At 42.1% G+C, this 17642-nt stretch overlaps 1 protein-coding gene across 2 annotated transcripts in view; it reads right to left on the reverse strand.

Annotated features, from left to right (window-relative positions):
• Positions 1–16672, reverse strand: part of cpt1a2b (carnitine palmitoyltransferase 1A2b) — a 54026-nt gene extending 37354 nt beyond the window's left edge. The window contains exons 1-8 of one of the 2 annotated variants that reach the window (XM_055882798.1): positions 16508–16672; positions 10307–10449; positions 7008–7147; positions 5540–5711; positions 4446–4547; positions 1606–1743; positions 1381–1458; positions 191–298 (exon numbers count right to left, since the gene is read on the reverse strand). In XM_055882798.1, the coding sequence (XP_055738773.1) occupies positions 191–298; positions 1381–1458; positions 1606–1743; positions 4446–4547; positions 5540–5711; positions 7008–7147; positions 10307–10447 (879 nt within the window). In that variant the 5' untranslated portion in view covers positions 10448–10449; positions 16508–16672. Of the gene's footprint in view, positions 1–190; positions 299–1380; positions 1459–1605; positions 1744–4445; positions 4548–5539; positions 5715–7007; positions 7148–10306; positions 10450–16507 lie in introns of both variants that reach the window. The other variant, XM_055882787.1, reaches the window with a different exon arrangement.
• Between the last annotated feature and the right edge of the window lie 970 nt (positions 16673–17642).

Consider the following 17642-nt stretch of genomic DNA (forward strand, 5'->3'; position numbering starts at 1 on the left):
TGTTTTACTTTTAATTAATTTATTATTTTATTCCCCACTTGGACATCGTGGGTTAAATAAAGCTGTAAAAAGTCACATTTTATGTGTTTTCATTTCAGGCTGTAAGGCAACAAAAGGTGAACATTTTGAAAGGGGTGGTGACTTTCTATACCCACTGTATATGTGTACTAGTACTGGTAGCAGGACTCACAGGCGTTAGCTGCTCACTGTTGACCTTGCGTCGGTAGAGCAGCAGAGCAGTGATGGTGTTGCCGGCCCTCGCTGCCTGGATGGGCGTGGGAGTCACATACAGAAAGTCCTAGTGGAGAAGAGGGGTCAGAGATGGAGGTGAGAGCGAGACAAAAATAAAATAGAAAAGGGAGTGTAAGCCAGAGACAGACATGGACAGACAAGAGTCAGCGGGAGGGAGAGTCAGAGGGAGGGAGAGTCAGAGGGAGGGAGAGTCAGAGGGTGAGTCAGAGGGAGGGTGAGTCAGAGGGAGGGAGAGTCAGAGGGAGGGAGAGTCAGAGGGAGGGAGAGTCAGAGGGAGGGAGAGTCAGAGGGAGGGAGAGTCAGAGGGAGGGAGAGTCAGAGGGAGGGAGAGTCAGAGGGAGGGAGAGTCAGAGGGAGGGAAACAGACAAAGGTAAGGACATGTGGCACTACAGCAGGTTTCTGGGGGCAACATTCCCAGCATTTCTGGAAGTCGAGGAATTCCTGCCCCAGCCCTGTCTCTGGAATGTCACAATAAGCAAATAGAGAGGGGGCAGGTGAGGGAGAGGGCGCTCTAGGGTTTTGGACGGTTGGAAGGAGAAAGGCAGTGAAGGTCTGAGAACTGAAGGCATGAAGGAGGGGAGGAGGGTGGTATATGTTGTGGGAGAGAGAAAGAGTGTATCACATAGACAGTATGCCGCACTGCTTCTTGACACACTGCTCGCTCAGAAGCCAGCCGCACCAACGTGTCGGTGGAAACATCATACAACTGACCACCAAAGTCAGCGTGCATGCGCCCGGCCCGCCACAAGGGGTCGCTAGAGCGCGATGGGACAAGGACATCCCGGCCAGCCAAACCCTCCCCTAACCCAGACGACGCTGGGCCAATTGTGCGCCGCCTCATGGATCTCCCGGTCGCTGGGTCTGTAGTGACGCCTCAAGCACTGCCGTGCAGTGCCTTAGACCTCTGTGCCACTCGAGACACCCTAAAATTCCTTCTTTAACCTGTCTCCTGCCCTTCATCTACACATACTGAAGTGGATTTAACAAGTGACATCAATCATGGATAATGGATGGATAATGCTTTCCCCTGGATTCACCTGGTCTGTCTATGTCACGGAAAAAGCAGGTGTTCTTAATGTGTTGTATACCCAGTGTATATCTATAATGTATCGTGGGAAGAGCAGTACCATGCCATAGTAGTTGCTGTTGACCATGATGGGGCCTCGTCCTCTCAGGTAGATGTACTCCTCCCACCAGTCACTCACCTGACAGACAGACAGAGAGATGGAGAGAGAGAGAGATTAGAAGTGAAATCATCACACTTCAACAGCTATGAGCCTAAGTGAGTGAGCGAACTGTGTATGTGTTTGTGGGAGTGAACAAACAGTGTGTGCAGCAGTGAGTCCACTCACATAGTTGGTAGCCCACAGAGCTTTGAGTTTGAGATAGCGCTGCAGCCGGTTCCCCAGACTGTTCTCAAACTGAGCCGCCAACACAGTCATCCGCTGGAACCCCGGACCACTCAGCAACGGACGCACTGACTCCAGGTACTAAGTGAGAGAGACCCGCCACACACCTCGGGTCAAAACAGTGTACTGTGGTGTCTTCATTAGTTGTACGCCATAGCAGAACGTATAGCACCTTAGCAAAACATTGTGCAACGGAAACCGTTTACGCCGAGCTTCAATTTTTTTGCAACAAAAACAAGAGTTTATATCGAAAAAATTCAGCTAGGTCCCTCCCGGTTTCATTCTGTTTGCCTCCGTTTGATTTCTAGTGAATACACCCCAGGTATGAATGTTGCACCCATTCCACTCTGATTCAGTCCATTCTATTTAAAATGACCAAGATAAAATGGATGTTCAATCGTTGTCAGTTTTCAGGTGACAACCAGCCATTTCAATTCTTCAAACTCTGTCAGGTTGGTTGTTAATCATCGCTAGACAGCCATTTTCAAGCAGATTTAAGTCAAAACTGTAACTACGCCATTCAGGAACATTCAATGTCGTCTTGGTACGCAACTCCAGTGTATATTTGGCCTTGTGTTTTAGGTTATTTTCCTGCTGAAAAGGTGAATATGTCTCCCAGTAACCACATATCCCTCCACAGTTTTTATGTGAGTAAAGTCATACCACATAAAACTAAATCACGACAGCTGTGATAGAAACAGGAAGTTTCCCAAAAATTGTATAAACGCTGATACAATTTGTTCGTTCGACACGGCGACATCTTTTTGTGTCTGTAAAATGAACTACGCGAGAAATGGAGGTGCATGTGTTGTGTTGGATTTGCCCCAAACATAATGCTTTGTATTCAATAAAAAGTACATTTCTTTGACACGTTTTTTTGCAGTATTACTTTAGTGGAAACGGAGTTAGGAAGGACTCCTGTATCTTTGTAGTGACTGGGTATATTGATACACCATCCAAAGTGTAATTGATAACTTCAACATGTTCAAAGGGATATTCAATGCCTGCCTTTTTTCCCTTTTCACCCATCTACCAATAAGTGCCCTTCTTTGCGAGGCATTGGAAAACCTCTGTGATCTTTGTGATTGAATCTGTGCTTGAAATTCACTTCGACTAATTTAATAAAACATTTTATTTAACCTTAATTTAACTAGGCAAGTCACTTCTCAACTAAGGGACCTTACAGATAATTGTGTGTGGTACAGAGATAGGGTAGTCATTCAAAAATCCTGTTAACCACTATTATTGTACACACAATGAGTCCATGCAACTTATTATGTGACTTGTTAAGCACATTTTTACTCCTGTACTTATTTAGGCTTGCCATAACGAAGGGGTTTGATCATATTACTCCAGTGCTAGCCTCTCTCTACCGCACCTGCTGTCTCTAACTCTGAATGCTCGGCTATGAAAAGTGTTGGGGATGAATCAGAATTAGTTGGGTAACATAGATAAATAAGATGTTTTATATACATAATATGCTTATGTGAAAAACTTGTCATTAGAATGTCTCCCTTTGGACTATACTGTTGACAGTTGCACTTTTCCCTTCTCAGCTAGGGCTCAGTCACTTGGGGCCCAGAGAGGGGAGAGGTCAGGCTTGTCTTTTACATGTCTGGTAATATGCAGAATATCAGAAAGGAAGAGGTCAGAATGGAACATTGTCTTCATATACCAATTATCTCTTGGCTCCACAATGTCTGTGCACAAGTCACTCCCCTCAGTGAGCTGGTCCAGGAGTGGGGAGAACGGGGGGTGTATTTGAGATGGGGGTATCTAGAGTTGACAATTGATATATGCCATTGGATGAGGTCATGTTTTGGTACTATGAAGATTTGAACCTTGTCTTAGAGACCAAACTGAACGATAATTTATAGCTAATGCTATCTGGCTATGGGATACTCCTCTCTCAAGTAAAAGGTCCTTTGTGAAGTTCCTGAGATCTGTAGTTCGTCATATGAGTTGAGAGGGGTGTATCTTAGCTATAAAAGATACTAGTATTCTTTTGTAAGCACTCTCAGAATTCATTTATAGACACTGAATTGATCTGAGAGTCAAAGGGCTATGGTGAAGCTCATATAATTAAAGATGAAGTTTAAGTATAACTCTGACTGGTGTGTGGTTTGGAAACTCTCCTCATTTAGTAATACCAAAAAATACCAAAACCCAACTGACATTTTCTCATGAGGTGCTGACCTGTTGCAACCTCTACAACCACAGTGATTATTATTATTATTATTATTTGACCCTGCTGGTCATCTACGAATGTTTGAACATCTTGGCCGTGTACTGTTATAATCTCAACCCGGACAGCCAGAAGAGGACTGGCCACCCCTCAGAGCCTGGTTCAAACTCTAGGTTTCTTCCTAGGTTTCCTAGCCACTGTGCTTCTACATCTGCATTGCTTGTTGTTTGGGGTTTTAGGCTGGGTTTCTGTATAGCACTTTGTGACATCGGCTGATGTAAAATGGGCTTTATAAATACATTTCACTGATACATTTGATTGGTTTAATAGTTATTGACTCAAGACATTTCAGCTTTTCATTTTTAATTCATTTTTTTTTATCCCGTTTGACAGTATTGGGTATTGTGTGTAGATCAGTGACACAAAATCTAAATGTAATACATTTTCAATTCAGGCTGTAACACAACAACATTTGGAAAAATTCAAGGGGTGTGAATACTTTCTGAAGCCACTATATCTCCGCCACTAGGGTGAACCGGGCACTCTTAGGTTGGTTATGCGTTTGGGGGAAGCGGATCCTGGATCTGTGCACACTCACCCTCTCCAGTGTGTCTTTGATGGGCGGGACGGGCAGGCAAGGAAGAGAGGTCTGATAGCTGTACAGGAGAGGCTTCCTGCCAGACAGCAGACGCACCAGGGTCTGGTGGGGGGGACGGGGTGGAAGAGTGGGAGAGAGAACATCAATGAATCTACTAAAACTACAACCACAGTACAACCAAAGATTTTTTATAACTGAACCAAGATAGACCACAGCCTGTCGTTTCCAATGGCAACAAATTAGTCATAGTGGGCAGAACAGGCAAGGAGGTAGCGAGATCCTATTGCCGTTTTCTAGCATTCGTCTGCATATTTCCGTTAGGGAACGCCTACTCTGTGAAGTGCAATAACTCAATTTGCCTTTGCACTCCTAAACAATGCGATTATTAAAAACTTTGGCATAGGTTAAAGTCCACAAAACTTAGTCCGCTCTGTTCATAAGAGATTTTACTTTTGGGAATAGAAAACTGTATTGAGATCAAATGTTTCATCGATGAGAATATGTGCAGAATGTCAGCCAAAAGTTTCCTCATTGAGGGAGAGAGAGAGAATACCAACAATGAATACATTATAGTAGTAGACTGGTTGTCAGTACGGCTGCAGGTCTGCAAGAGACTCTAAGAAAACATCACTGGATAAAAGAAAAACAAGTAACATGAGGACCTCTGTTGGTCAAACGTAGATGACAGCTCTGTACTGGCATGAATTTGAAGAACAAGCATCTACCCACGTCAGCCGGTTATTGTCATGAAAGAGACTGCCAGTCTCACGATGATTGACTGTTAATATAATCCACTCACCACCGTATTTGGCAGGTGAGCGGACACGCCAAGAGGATGCTTCACATTTATACATCCTGTCAAATATCTGTCACATTGTTCCCATCTGTGGTACAACTGCAGCTGCCTCTCCTGTTCATGCTTTGGCCACTGCGTGTACTATTGCCACAACCAATACCATGACCAGCGATTACAATATCACTATTATTCCATCCATCCATATACTACAGAAAAACGGAAAAACAGTGCTAGAGTGAGAAGTACAAAGAGGGATTCCTCATTAAGGTGTCCACTGTCTCTGGCATAGCATGCATACCACCCAGACTTTGGTGGTGGTGGAGATGTGTCCGTGCTGCTCGAACATCCAGCGGTGGTAGGAGAGCAGCAGCTTGAGACAGAACCTCAGGGTCAGGATGAGCGACAGCCACAGCAGGGTACTGAACACCAGCACTGACAGCATGGTCTGGCCCTGGACACTCAGAGAAAGACTACTGGTGGGGGAGAGGAGAGAGAAGAGAGGCGAGAGGAGAGAGAGAATACCAACAATAAATACATTATAGTAGTAGACTGGTTGTCAGTACGGCTGCAGGTCTGCGAGAGACTCTAAGAAAACATCACTGAATAAAAGAAAAACAAGTAACATGAGGACATCTGTTGGTCAAACGTAGAAGATTACAGCCCTGTACTGGCATGAATTTTAAGAACAAGTCCTACCCACGTCAGCCGGTTATTGTCATGAAAGAGACTGCCAGTCTCACGGTGATTGACTGTTAATTAATATAAATCACGTTTAGCATCTCCAGGCCTCCATTACAAGCCACTGATGCGCGCCTCTGGAACACCTAGATCTAATTAATGAATTGAATATACATCATCACAGTAAATCCATTACTTATTTTAGTCAGGTCTAAAGAAACATTATGATGTGAAGAAAATGTATTTCTGAAGAACAGAATATGATCTGTACTGTATGTGATCTGGCTATGCTCCATACCATAGGCTGTAGGCTTGTTCATTAAATCAGACAAGATACGCTTATAAGTCCCGTGCCATTATTTTACATTACATGATTTTATAGTAAGAAGAATAGAATTTAACTTAGCTGAATAAAATAGAAAGGATATTTTTCCCGTTTCCGGAGCGTGCGTGCGTGCATGTGAAGCGGCTATCTTGAGCGTAAAAGTGATCATTTGAAACAGGTCCTATACACTATATTTAGAGTTATTTGGCAACTTCAGTTGTGACTGATACAAACCTCAGAATGTCTTAGAAATCAAAAAATGTATGGGCTGCATGGTGCGACTATAGGCTATTGATGATTTGAGAAAGTAGCAACAAAAAAAGAAACTTGCGCTCTGTTCCTTGCCTCAGGCTGCATGTGCTGTTCTCTCAAGTGAACATATTTTCACCTATCACCCTATTCTCAATTGAATCTTGTCTTTTCTAATGCGTAAAATATGTTTCGATTTAGAATGGCCCATTATTAAATGTGCAGGAACAGGGGGGGGAAATGATCCACACGCACACGTACACGCACACGCGCACACGCACACACAATGAATGTTATCATGGGAGGAGAGTGCAGGAATGTGAGTATACATAAATGGTCCAGTGAGTCAGCCATGACTATAGCCAACTAAGCCCAGGCTGTCGCTTTAATAAGGGCATAGGTCATGTGTAGTAAAACCTCAATTATAAACTGGGTGGCTCTACTCTTCCTCCCTAGGACAGTGTATGATGTAGTTACCTCACAGGGACAGGTAGTGAGTAATATAGCTAGTTACCTGACGGGCAGGTGCTCCTGGATTTTGGCAATGAGGCCCATGGAGGGGTCAGAGCGCATGTACATGGTGGCCAGGATGGCTATGACAACAAACAGCCAGGAGGAAGGGCTGGCGGGGTACACCCCTTTGATCACCCTGTTCTGTCACCACAGAAGAAGAAGACCACGGTGTGAATATACTGTACATAGAATATGAAACGGTAGGACTGGAAGAAAATACAGAGGTCAGTGTACATGATACTTAAAGACCAGTAGAAAAACATAGTGTCAGTATATAGGATGAATTGGATATGGTTACCTGAGGAATAGCAAAGAAAGTAGTAAATATGCATAACGATGAAAGTGAAGGTGATATACTGTATATTCATATGGATATACTGTACGTACACACATTCAAGGGTTTTTCATTATTTTTTACTATTTTCTACATTGCGAGCTGCATCAGATGACCTGGCCTCCACAATCACCTATCCTCAACCCAATTAAGATGGTTTGGGATGAGTTGGACCGCAGAGTGAAGGAAAAGCAGCCAACAAGGGCTCAGCATACGTGGGAAATCCTTCAAGACTGTTGGAAAAGCATTCCAGGTGAAGAGAGAATTCCAAGAGTGTGTAAAGCTGTCATCAAGGCAAAGGGTGGCTACTTGAAAGAATCTCAAATATATTTTGATTTGTTTTTCACTTTTTTTGGTTACTATATGATTCCATGTGTGTTATTTTATAGTTTTGATGTCTTCACTATTTTTCTACAATGTAGAATATCGCAAAAACAAAGAAAATCCCTTGAATGAGTAGTTGTGACCAGACTTTTGACTGGTACTGTATATAAAAATAAAGGACTGGTGTAGAGGAACATGTGGTACATACTGAACCCTTAATCTCAACATCACCCAATTCAAACTCTTAAACATGCCCGAGGCAGGAGTCTGAAGAGGAACTGTTGCACACAAAAGGAAACACTCCAACGTTGGAGTTGAAGCAAAAACTTGAAGAACGGGTGTGGCTACGCTTCAAGTCAACGTCTCATGACAATGTCTGAGCATGCACAGGGACACCATAGCAACCCGGTTGGGAGGTGTGTCGGATTGAACACGAGTTCAATACTTTTAACGTCCATGAAGGCCTAGCCATTATTGAGCCTTCTTTGCTTGTAAATATCCTTTGATATCGGTAGTTTTAAATGTGATTTTGTCTGTATGTACTGATTGCTGCAAAATGAATTGCCTCAGAGGACATTAAAGTTAACTAAACTAGTTGAGCACTACAGCATAGACAACTTGAGGGAAGTGACAAAAAAGCCATGCGAAACAAGTTCACACAAAAAAACACTTATCTGCACAGCTGTACAGTGAGCAGAGCAAAATACTGTAAGTAATGTACTAACAAAAAGGTATTTGTTGACATATCTATATATCAAAGTCCAGCTCGTTTCCCTCTGCATCAGGCTCTGTAGCACCTACATATTGCATTTCACAGAACATGAACACACACATGCATATATTCTCTCATACATAGACATACTCATGTTGTCCTATATACAGTATCGGTGTATATAGACACACCTACTCATTCAAGGGTTTTTTCTTTATTTTTACTATTTTCTACATTGTAGAATAATAGTGAAAAAATCAAAACTATGAAATAACGCAAAAAATAACCAAAAAAAGTGTTAAACAAATCAAAATATATTTTAAATTCTTCAAATTAACCACTCTTTGCCTTGATGACAGCTTTGCACACGCTTGGCATTCTCTCAACCAGCTTCACCTGGAATGCTTTTCTAACAGTCTTTAAGGAGTTACCACATATGCTGAGAACTTGTTGGCTGCTTTTCCTTCAATCTGCGGTCAAACTCATCCTAAACCATCTCAATTTGCTTGAGCTTGGGGGATTGTGGAGGCCAGGTCATCTGATGCAGCACTCTGCCACTCTGCTTCTTGGTCAAATAGCCCTTACACAGCCTGGAGGTGTGTTGGGTCATTGTCCTGTTGAAAAACAAATGATAGTCCCACTAAGCTCAAAGCAGATGGGATAGTGTATCGCTGCAATGTTGTGGTAGCCATGCTGGTTAAGTGTGCCTTGAATTCTAAATAAATCAGACAGTGTCACCAGAAAAGCACCATCACACCTCCTCCATGCTTCACGGTGGGTACCACACATGCGGAGATCATCCGTTCACTTACTCTGCATCTCACAAAGACAAAAAAAATATCTAAAATTTGGACTAATCAGACCAAAGGACAGATTTCCACCGGTCTAATGTCCATTGCTCGCGTTTCTTGGCCCAAGCAAGTCTCTTCTTCTTATTGGTGTCCATTAGTAGTGGTTTCTTTGCAGCAATTCGACCATGAAGGCCTGATTCATGCAGTCTCCTCTGAACAGTTGACGTTGAGATGTGTCTGTTCCTTGAACTCTGTGAAGCATTTATTTGGGCTGCAATCGGAGGTGCAGTTAACTCTAATGAACTTAAACTCTGCAGCAGAGGTAACTCTGGGTCTTCCTTTCCTGTGGTGGTCCTCATGAGAGCCAGTTTCATCATAGCGCTTGATGGTTTTTGCGACTGCACTCTTTAAATTTTCCAGATTGACTGATTTTCATGTCTTTAAGTAATGATGGACTGTCGTTTCTCTTTGCTTATTTGAGCTGTTCTTGCCATAATCTGGACTTGGTCTTTTACCAAATAGGGTTATCTTCTGTATACCACCCCTACCTTGTCACAACACAACTGATTGGCTCAAATGCATTCAGGAAATAAATTCCACAAATGAACTTTTAACAAGGCACACCTGATAATTGAAACACATTCCAGGTGACTACCTCATGAAGCTGGTTGAGAGAATGCCAAGAGTGTGGCTATTGTGAAGAATCTCAAATAGAAAATATATTTTGATTTGTTCAACACTTTTTTGGTTATTCCATGATTCCATGTGTGTTATTTCATATTTTTGATGTCTTCACTATTATTCTAGAATGTAGAAAATAGTAAAAAAATAAAGAAAACCCTTGAATGAGTGAACCATTATCATGCACCTGTCTCTGCACAGGGACAGGGGGGAAAATACATGTCATCTATGCACTTAAATAGCAAATGGAGGATTTTCCCGTGGTTCATTTTCATGCCAGCCAGGCAGACTATACTCCTGTTGTAAAGTGGCTGTAGGTAATAACGCAAGATACGTTCTGAGCAAATAATGTAAGAAATATCACACACTAAAAAAATACTGCAAAGTTGTCTCTGCACCATTTTGTTATCAAACACAAACACCCCCAACTACCCTCACCCCCCTTGGTCCTTCTTTACCCTCATGCGGCTGATCCTCTTCTTCCAGGAGCGCAGGCCAGAGAGGTAGATCTGGAACAGGGCCTGGTAGGAAAGGCGCAGGTCGATCCCCTCGGGGGTGATGGTGAACTGGAAAGCCACTGCCTGGTGGGCCTCTGCCATCGCTAGGGAAACAGGACCAGAGTCACATACAATCATCTATTAAACAGGAAAATACAGTTACAACTATAGCACCATCACTATAGAAACAGGACCATACAGTTGCATAAAATATTGTACTGATGGTCTACCTCAGGGCTCTCCAACCCTGTTCCTGGAGATCTACTGTCCTCTAGGTTTTCACTCCAACCCTGTTCCAGGAGATCTACTGTCCTTTAGGTTTTCACTCCAACCCTGTTCCTGGAGATCTACTGTCCTCCAGGTTTTCACTCCAACCCTGTTCCTGGAGATCTACTGTCCTCTAGGTTTTCACTCCAACCCTGTTCCTGGAGATCTACTGTCCTCTAGGTTTTCACTCCAACCCTGTTCCTGGAGATCTACTTTCCTCTAGGTTTTCACTCCAACCCTGTTCCTGGAGATCTACTGTCCTCTAGGTTTTCACTCCAACCCTGTTCCTGGAGATCTACTGTCTTCTAGGTTTTCACTCCAACCCTGTTCCTGGAGATCTACTGTCCTCTAGGTTTTCACTCCAACCCTGTTCCTGGAGATCTACTGTCCTCTAGGTTTTCACTCCAACCCTGTTCCTGGAGATCTACTGTCCTCTAGGTTTTCACTCCAACCCTGTTCCTGGAGATCTACTGTCCTCCAGGTTTTCACTCCAACACTAATTTAGCACACCTGATTCTAATAATTAGCTGCTGGAAAAGCTGAATCAGTTTAATTACAACTGGGGTTGGAGCGAAAACCTACAGGAAGGTAGCTCTCCAGGAACAGGGTAGGGGAGCCCTGGTCTACATCTTCAAGTTTCAGTCCCGACCGGGGTACTGCAGACAATGTATTCAGAAAGCAGGATTCCCCATTATAGTCAATGGGAGTATGCCAGTCATAGTGGTCAATATTCATGGTTATTAAAAAAAATATATATATAAAAAAATGTCATAACGCAATCATTGTACCAATACTTGCTTCTACTTCACCAGAAGTTAATCTTTGAACAATTTTTTTTTTTAAATATCGCACACAGAAGAAGTTATAATGTTAATTTGCAGCCTGCAGTACCCTGCCGGCCTTCAACGTGAGACACTCAATGAAAGGGGGCCACACCGAGCTAGCCCGCAAAGTCACTTCCTGGAGTAGCTCAAACTGCACAAACGACACTTTCCGATGTTCAAATGCGCCACTGAGGCTTCACATAGGAAACAATGGGGCGATGTCATCAATGGCTCCGTCCATTGAGTCCGCTGACAATCCCTGACAACAACGATCCACAGATGATGAGATGATCTGTCTGTGACATTTCAACCATAATATTAACATCTATTCAATATAGGGCCGGGGACGATACCAAGCATCGCGATACTTGTTAGTATCGTGGCGAGGAAACAACACACGAAGCGGATGTCACTTCATGAGGAAAACAGCCCTGATGTTGGAAACGAACATCATTTATGTTGTCATCCAGAGTCACATGTATTTATTCTCCAAGCTACAGCGCACTATTTTACAGGCAGCAGGTTTTTAAAGGACCAAAGAGTTTGGTCTGCTTCGTGTTCACATTTTTGCCGTGTAAAAAATATTGTGACGCTGGTATCGTCACAGCCTTTATAGAAGAGAAAGACGAAACATTGACATGTTTAATCAGGTGCGCACGGATTGAATCAAGTTCTGGTGAAAGGCAATGTGCCACTGTTCAGTATTAGTCTATTATCCAATACTTTCAGATCTACATAAAGAGCCTGGGTAGATTAGGTCTACATGACTTCTGCCAATGACTACCTGTCGGTTCAGTTCTAGTCTCAGTCATTCCTCACATAGTTGAAATGGAATGCATTTCCCAATGTCAAAGCTATAAGTGTAGCCTATACTGTAACTGTGCCGTGAAAAAAAATATGCACAGGTGTGTGAGGGGCACACACACACACCAGGGGTAAAGTTCACCGGTACAGCTTGCCACTGTTGTGTGACGGTTCACATCACACCGACGTGACTGAACCGATTCCAGTTGTAATAGCTACACACACCTGCCATGTACACACTGACACAGACAACATTGGCCCAGGATGTGATGGTTGACCTATACACCCACATTTAAAACCGCACACGGAAGGAACTATAAAGATCATTTGCAGCCTGCAGTACCCCGTTGGCCTTCAACTTGGGCTACTCAATGAGAGAGGGCAGCACTGAGCTAGCTTGCAAAGTCACTTGCTAGAGTAGCTCAAACAGAGAGAGAGAGAGAGAGAGCGAGAGAGAGTGAGAGAGTGAGAGAGAGAGAATATATGTGTGTGTGTTGGAATGAGCAATGCATATTTCTCCTTTCACCCTGATGGGGCTTGCATCTCTCCCTTTCTCTTACCATCTGACTCTCACAACCAGAGAGAAAGAGACAGTAAGAAAAGCGAGAGAAAGAGAGAGAGAGAGAAAGTAAGAAGATCGAGAGAAAGAGAGAGAGAGGAAGTAAGAAACGCAAGAGCGAGAGAGATTGAGAGAGATTGAAAGAGATTGAAAGTGTGGGTTTAAACTAGGTGACAGTAAATTACAAAGAATCCATGCACACACACACACCAAATGTGGAGGTGTGCACACAGTCAGAAATACACAAAGAATGTGCAAGTGACACACACATACAGAGAATAACAACAATCGAGGTATTGTGAGAATGAAGGAGAGGATTGTTGTTCAGAGTAAGAGTCTTCCATGCTCAGGGTAAGGCAGCTGCCATGCCTCCCGCTCCTCTCCTCAAGTGAAAGACTACATGCCTGCCCTGCATCCACAAACCCTGAACAGGTTCAAACATTGATTTCTACAGTGTGCAAACAATCCAGATGAGTTACTGAGTTATTCATCTACATTCGCAGAGTCATGGGAATAGGAATGGGAATAGTTTCAGAGAACACTGGTTCAATACGGTGTGTATAGCCCCCCCCCAGCTATAGCTCTCTAGGTGGGGTCTTAAAAGCTTTACATGGTAAACAGCACTGAATGAAACTATGGAAATACAACTATTAAGTAGGCTACTTTCCTCGCAAGGTGGTGAAACAAGTTTCAAGTTGACAAATAACCTTTGCACTCAGTAACCTTGCAAACGGGCGTCTTGGAAATGAAACACTATGTGGTAAAGCAGGTTTGGCGTGATCATTGTGAGCAACGAAAGAACTCGCTCTGGGAGTTCACTTGCACGTGAACGCGATGGTACAAATACGCAATGTTACGAATTCACAATGCGCAGACTCCAAAACTGCGGGAACATGTGGTGCGCCCACATACAGTTGTTTATACTGCATGTTAATTGATAATAAATGAAATCAATTAACTAATTAACTGTCTGTGTGTGTAGATCTGTATTATACAGAATATAAAGGGTAGGTCTACTTTCTCCACCTATATCTGATTGCAGTGACATGAATTGTGCACGTAACATTTAATTGACCATTTAGGGCTAAACAGTCTCCCATCCACTTCCTGCCTGTGTGTAGGCCTATCAGCAAAGACATTTCAGCTACGTTGTGACGTTTCTACATGAAAACTACAGGCCTACTTAGGCCCTAGCCTACTTGTAGCCAATAGTCTAATCGTATGCAACATTCCTACAAACTAGGGAATTATCATATGTTTTAGCCAAAAAAACTACTTGTTGCAAACAGTGATGGAAAAAATACCCAATTGTCATACTTGAGTAAAAGTAAAGATGCCTTAATAGAAAATGACTCAAGTAAATGTAAAAGTCACCCAGTAAAATTCTACTTGAGTAAAAGTCTAAAAGTATTTGGTTTTAAATATACTTAAGTATCAAAAGTAAGTGTAATTGTTAAAATATACTTAAGTAACCTATCAAAAGTATAAATCAATTCAAATTCCTTATCAGATGGCATGAATATAAAATATATATGGATTTTTTTTTTTTTTTTACAGATAGCCAGGGGCACACTCCAGCACAGACATAATTCACAAACAAAGCATGTGTTTAGTGAGTCCGCCAGATCAGAGGCAGTAGGGATGATCAGGGATGTTCTCTTGATAAGTGCGTGAATTTGACCGTTTTCCTGTCCTGCTAAGCACTCAACATGTAACGAGTACTTTTGGGTGTCAGAGAAAATGTATGGAATAAAAAGTACATGATTTTCTTCAGGAATGTAGAGGAGTAAGAATAAAAGTATTCAAAAATATGAATAGTCAATTAAAGTACAGGTACACAAAAAAATACTTTAGTACTTTAAAGTATTTTTACTTAAGTAGCCTTAATATTATAGGCCCACGTAGACAAATGAAAAGTAGGCCTATAACAAAGCAATTAAAAGTTATGTTTTTACCTAACGACTCTATAATTCTTTCACCTGGCTGTTAGAGGTCCAAAAGCATGCAACACTCATGATGCACTGACAAAGTAGCATGCTGTTGCCTTGGAATAAAATATTTTCTTTAATTACTGTATCGTATATTCGTCAGAAACTGTTATGTTACGCTCGGGGTTGGGTAGGTTACTTTCTAAATGTAATCCGTTACAGTTACATGTCCAAAGTTGTAACCAGTAACGGAACTTTTGGATTACTCAAACTCAGTAATGTAATCTGATTACATTCAGTTACTTTTAGATTACTTTCCCCTTAAGAGGCATTAGAACACAGGTGTCAAACTCATTCCACGGGGGGCCGAGTGTCTGCGGGTTTTCGCTCCTCCCTTATACTTGATTGATGATTTAACATCACTAATTAGTTAGGAACTCCCCACACCTGGTTGTCTAGGGCTTTATTGAAAGGAAAAACCAAAAACCTGCAGACACTAGGCCCTCCGTGGAATGAGTTTGACACCCCTGCATTAGAAGAAGACAAACATGTATGTTACCAATTGAACGACATCTATTGAAGGATAAATCCATGTTACAGTTTGACTTTATAGGTTGGTTATGTAGGCTTCTTCTAACCCACCGCTTTTTACTACATATACTAATATGATTAAATTATAACTTTACATTAAAAACCAAAGTCTATCAGAATTCCAGTCATTCCTTGATCTTCAAGAAGAGGACTTGGAAATACAGATTAGCCAAATTGTTTTACCTGAGAATAACCTCAAAACAAATTACTTATTAGCCAGCCCTACTCTGTTGTTTACGATTTTGTTGTCATGGAGGACTGAAGGCTCATTGATTCAAGTTGAAAAATAAATGCTGCGCTCATGGAATGCACTACTGAAAAGTGTTATTTACATGTGAAAAATGAATGCTATTTGCTATAGGCTTATTGTTTACCTTTTTGTTGGTGACACTTTGATATCTTGATAATATGCAACTGTTTAAAGGGCAAGGCACAAATAGCTAAATGAGAGGCATTGTGATTCACATTGGGACGGCAGGTAGCCTAGTGGTTAAAGCGTTGCTGGATCGAATCCCCGAGCGGACAAGGTAAAAATCTGTCGTTCTGCCCCTGAACAGGGGGCAGTCATTGTTATTGTTAATTAGAATTTGTTCTTAACTGACTTGCCTGGTTAAATAAAGGTTAACATTTAAAAAATGCGCCGTAGACTGCTGTCATCGTAGACTGCTACCTCCAAGTGTCTTTTCAAATTGGATAATCTTTGGATGCCGATAGTTTGGCCTACACAGGTGGGCAGCGGCGCCTACTCTTTTCCAGCGATCCATCAAACACATTTGGTGTGTTCATAATGGTCTCTGACTTGTGGTCAAGTGGCCCAAATGTAAACCTTTTTTTCAATGCTGATTTCAATGTCATTGAGAAAACAGAAGTGTCAAATATTATTTTTCGCAACATCCTTTCTGAAATTAAAAGTAATCGCGGAAGTAATCTACTTTTTCAAAAGTATATGTAATCCGATTACAATAGTTTTGCTGGTAACGGATTAGATTTACCCTTTTTGTGTAATCCCTTACATGTAATCCGTTACTCCCCAACCCTGGTTCCGCATCCCTCGAACGAATGGTGGGTTCATTCAATATCGCATCATCCATCGCTTGCTACACACAAAAGTCAACACACTAGCAGCATCGCACTGAAAACCACGCCCAAGGAAAACCACAACGAGTAGACAATAATGTAATAGAAATACCTGTATTAGTCTTGAAATGTCTTTCCGTAAAAGCACCCCAAAGGAGTTATTCAAACACCGAATCTCTTCTTTTTTGTTACATCCAACCTCTCCTCTCACTCCCAGTGAAGACAGACTGGAGTAGGTGGACAGCGGCGCCAGAGAGCCACATACATGGATGACATCACTCTCACAACCCCGCCTCTTTTTTTTGTCACATGTGACGCGGTGAACACCCTTTCCGAGCGCATTTGCCGATAGAGTCAATACAGTAAATGATCAATCAATTTACACATCCAAAAAACAGACCCGGGATCTGTCGTGTTGCTACACAGTGTAGTCTACATTTGGCAATATATATCTATATATATATATATAAAAACATTTAATACTATTTTTGCTAAAGAAAATGCAGATGTTGAGCACAATTTATGGTCAGTAATCCTAATTAATAGAAGAGTAGGAATTGAGGCACAGTTTCTTAACTTCGGATGTAGTTTATTGTTCTTTATCACAGGCAATAATAATAATCATAATAGTGCACTTTAATTGTTTAATATATAATACAGACATTTCTTATTTAATCCTCCTCATCATGTTGTTTCCCCCCAAATTTCTGTTTAGAATTTTTACGAATTGTTTTGTTCTACTGTGTATGAAGTGGGGGGGAATAACAGTTTTACAATCTTGGAATGATCAATAATGATGACAACAATAATCATATTGTGAGTACGGTGTGAAAAAAAGAATCAAGACATGGTTTCATACTGTATACAATGGACAGAGACATGGGGAGGGGTGTGATTATATAAGGATGGGCTGGGGTTGAGGTATTTTCATCTGGATGAGAGGATGAGGGGGGGGGGGGTTCAAGAAGAGATACAAAGAGATAATGAGGGTGTAGGAAGGGGGCAAGGAGGGGGTTGAGGTGGTTGGAGAGAGAGGGGGCCTTTCGTTGTAAGATTCACCCGCAATGGGGGTCAAACGTCTCCCCCTCATTTACTTTGAACGGTTATTTACACATCATGTCTAAGAAGGGTTTCGCTCTAGTTGTGTCTCCAGTTTTCCCCCTAGTTTTTGTTTTCAGGCGAGACAAGGCAGGGAGTCCAAGCCCTCTGGCCTCGACAACGCCAATTGAAACCAATAGAAGCCAAAC

The sequence above is a fragment of the Salvelinus fontinalis genome, chromosome 2 (assembly GCF_029448725.1).
Source record: "Salvelinus fontinalis isolate EN_2023a chromosome 2, ASM2944872v1, whole genome shotgun sequence".
Taxonomy (NCBI): Eukaryota; Metazoa; Chordata; class Actinopteri; order Salmoniformes; family Salmonidae; genus Salvelinus; species Salvelinus fontinalis.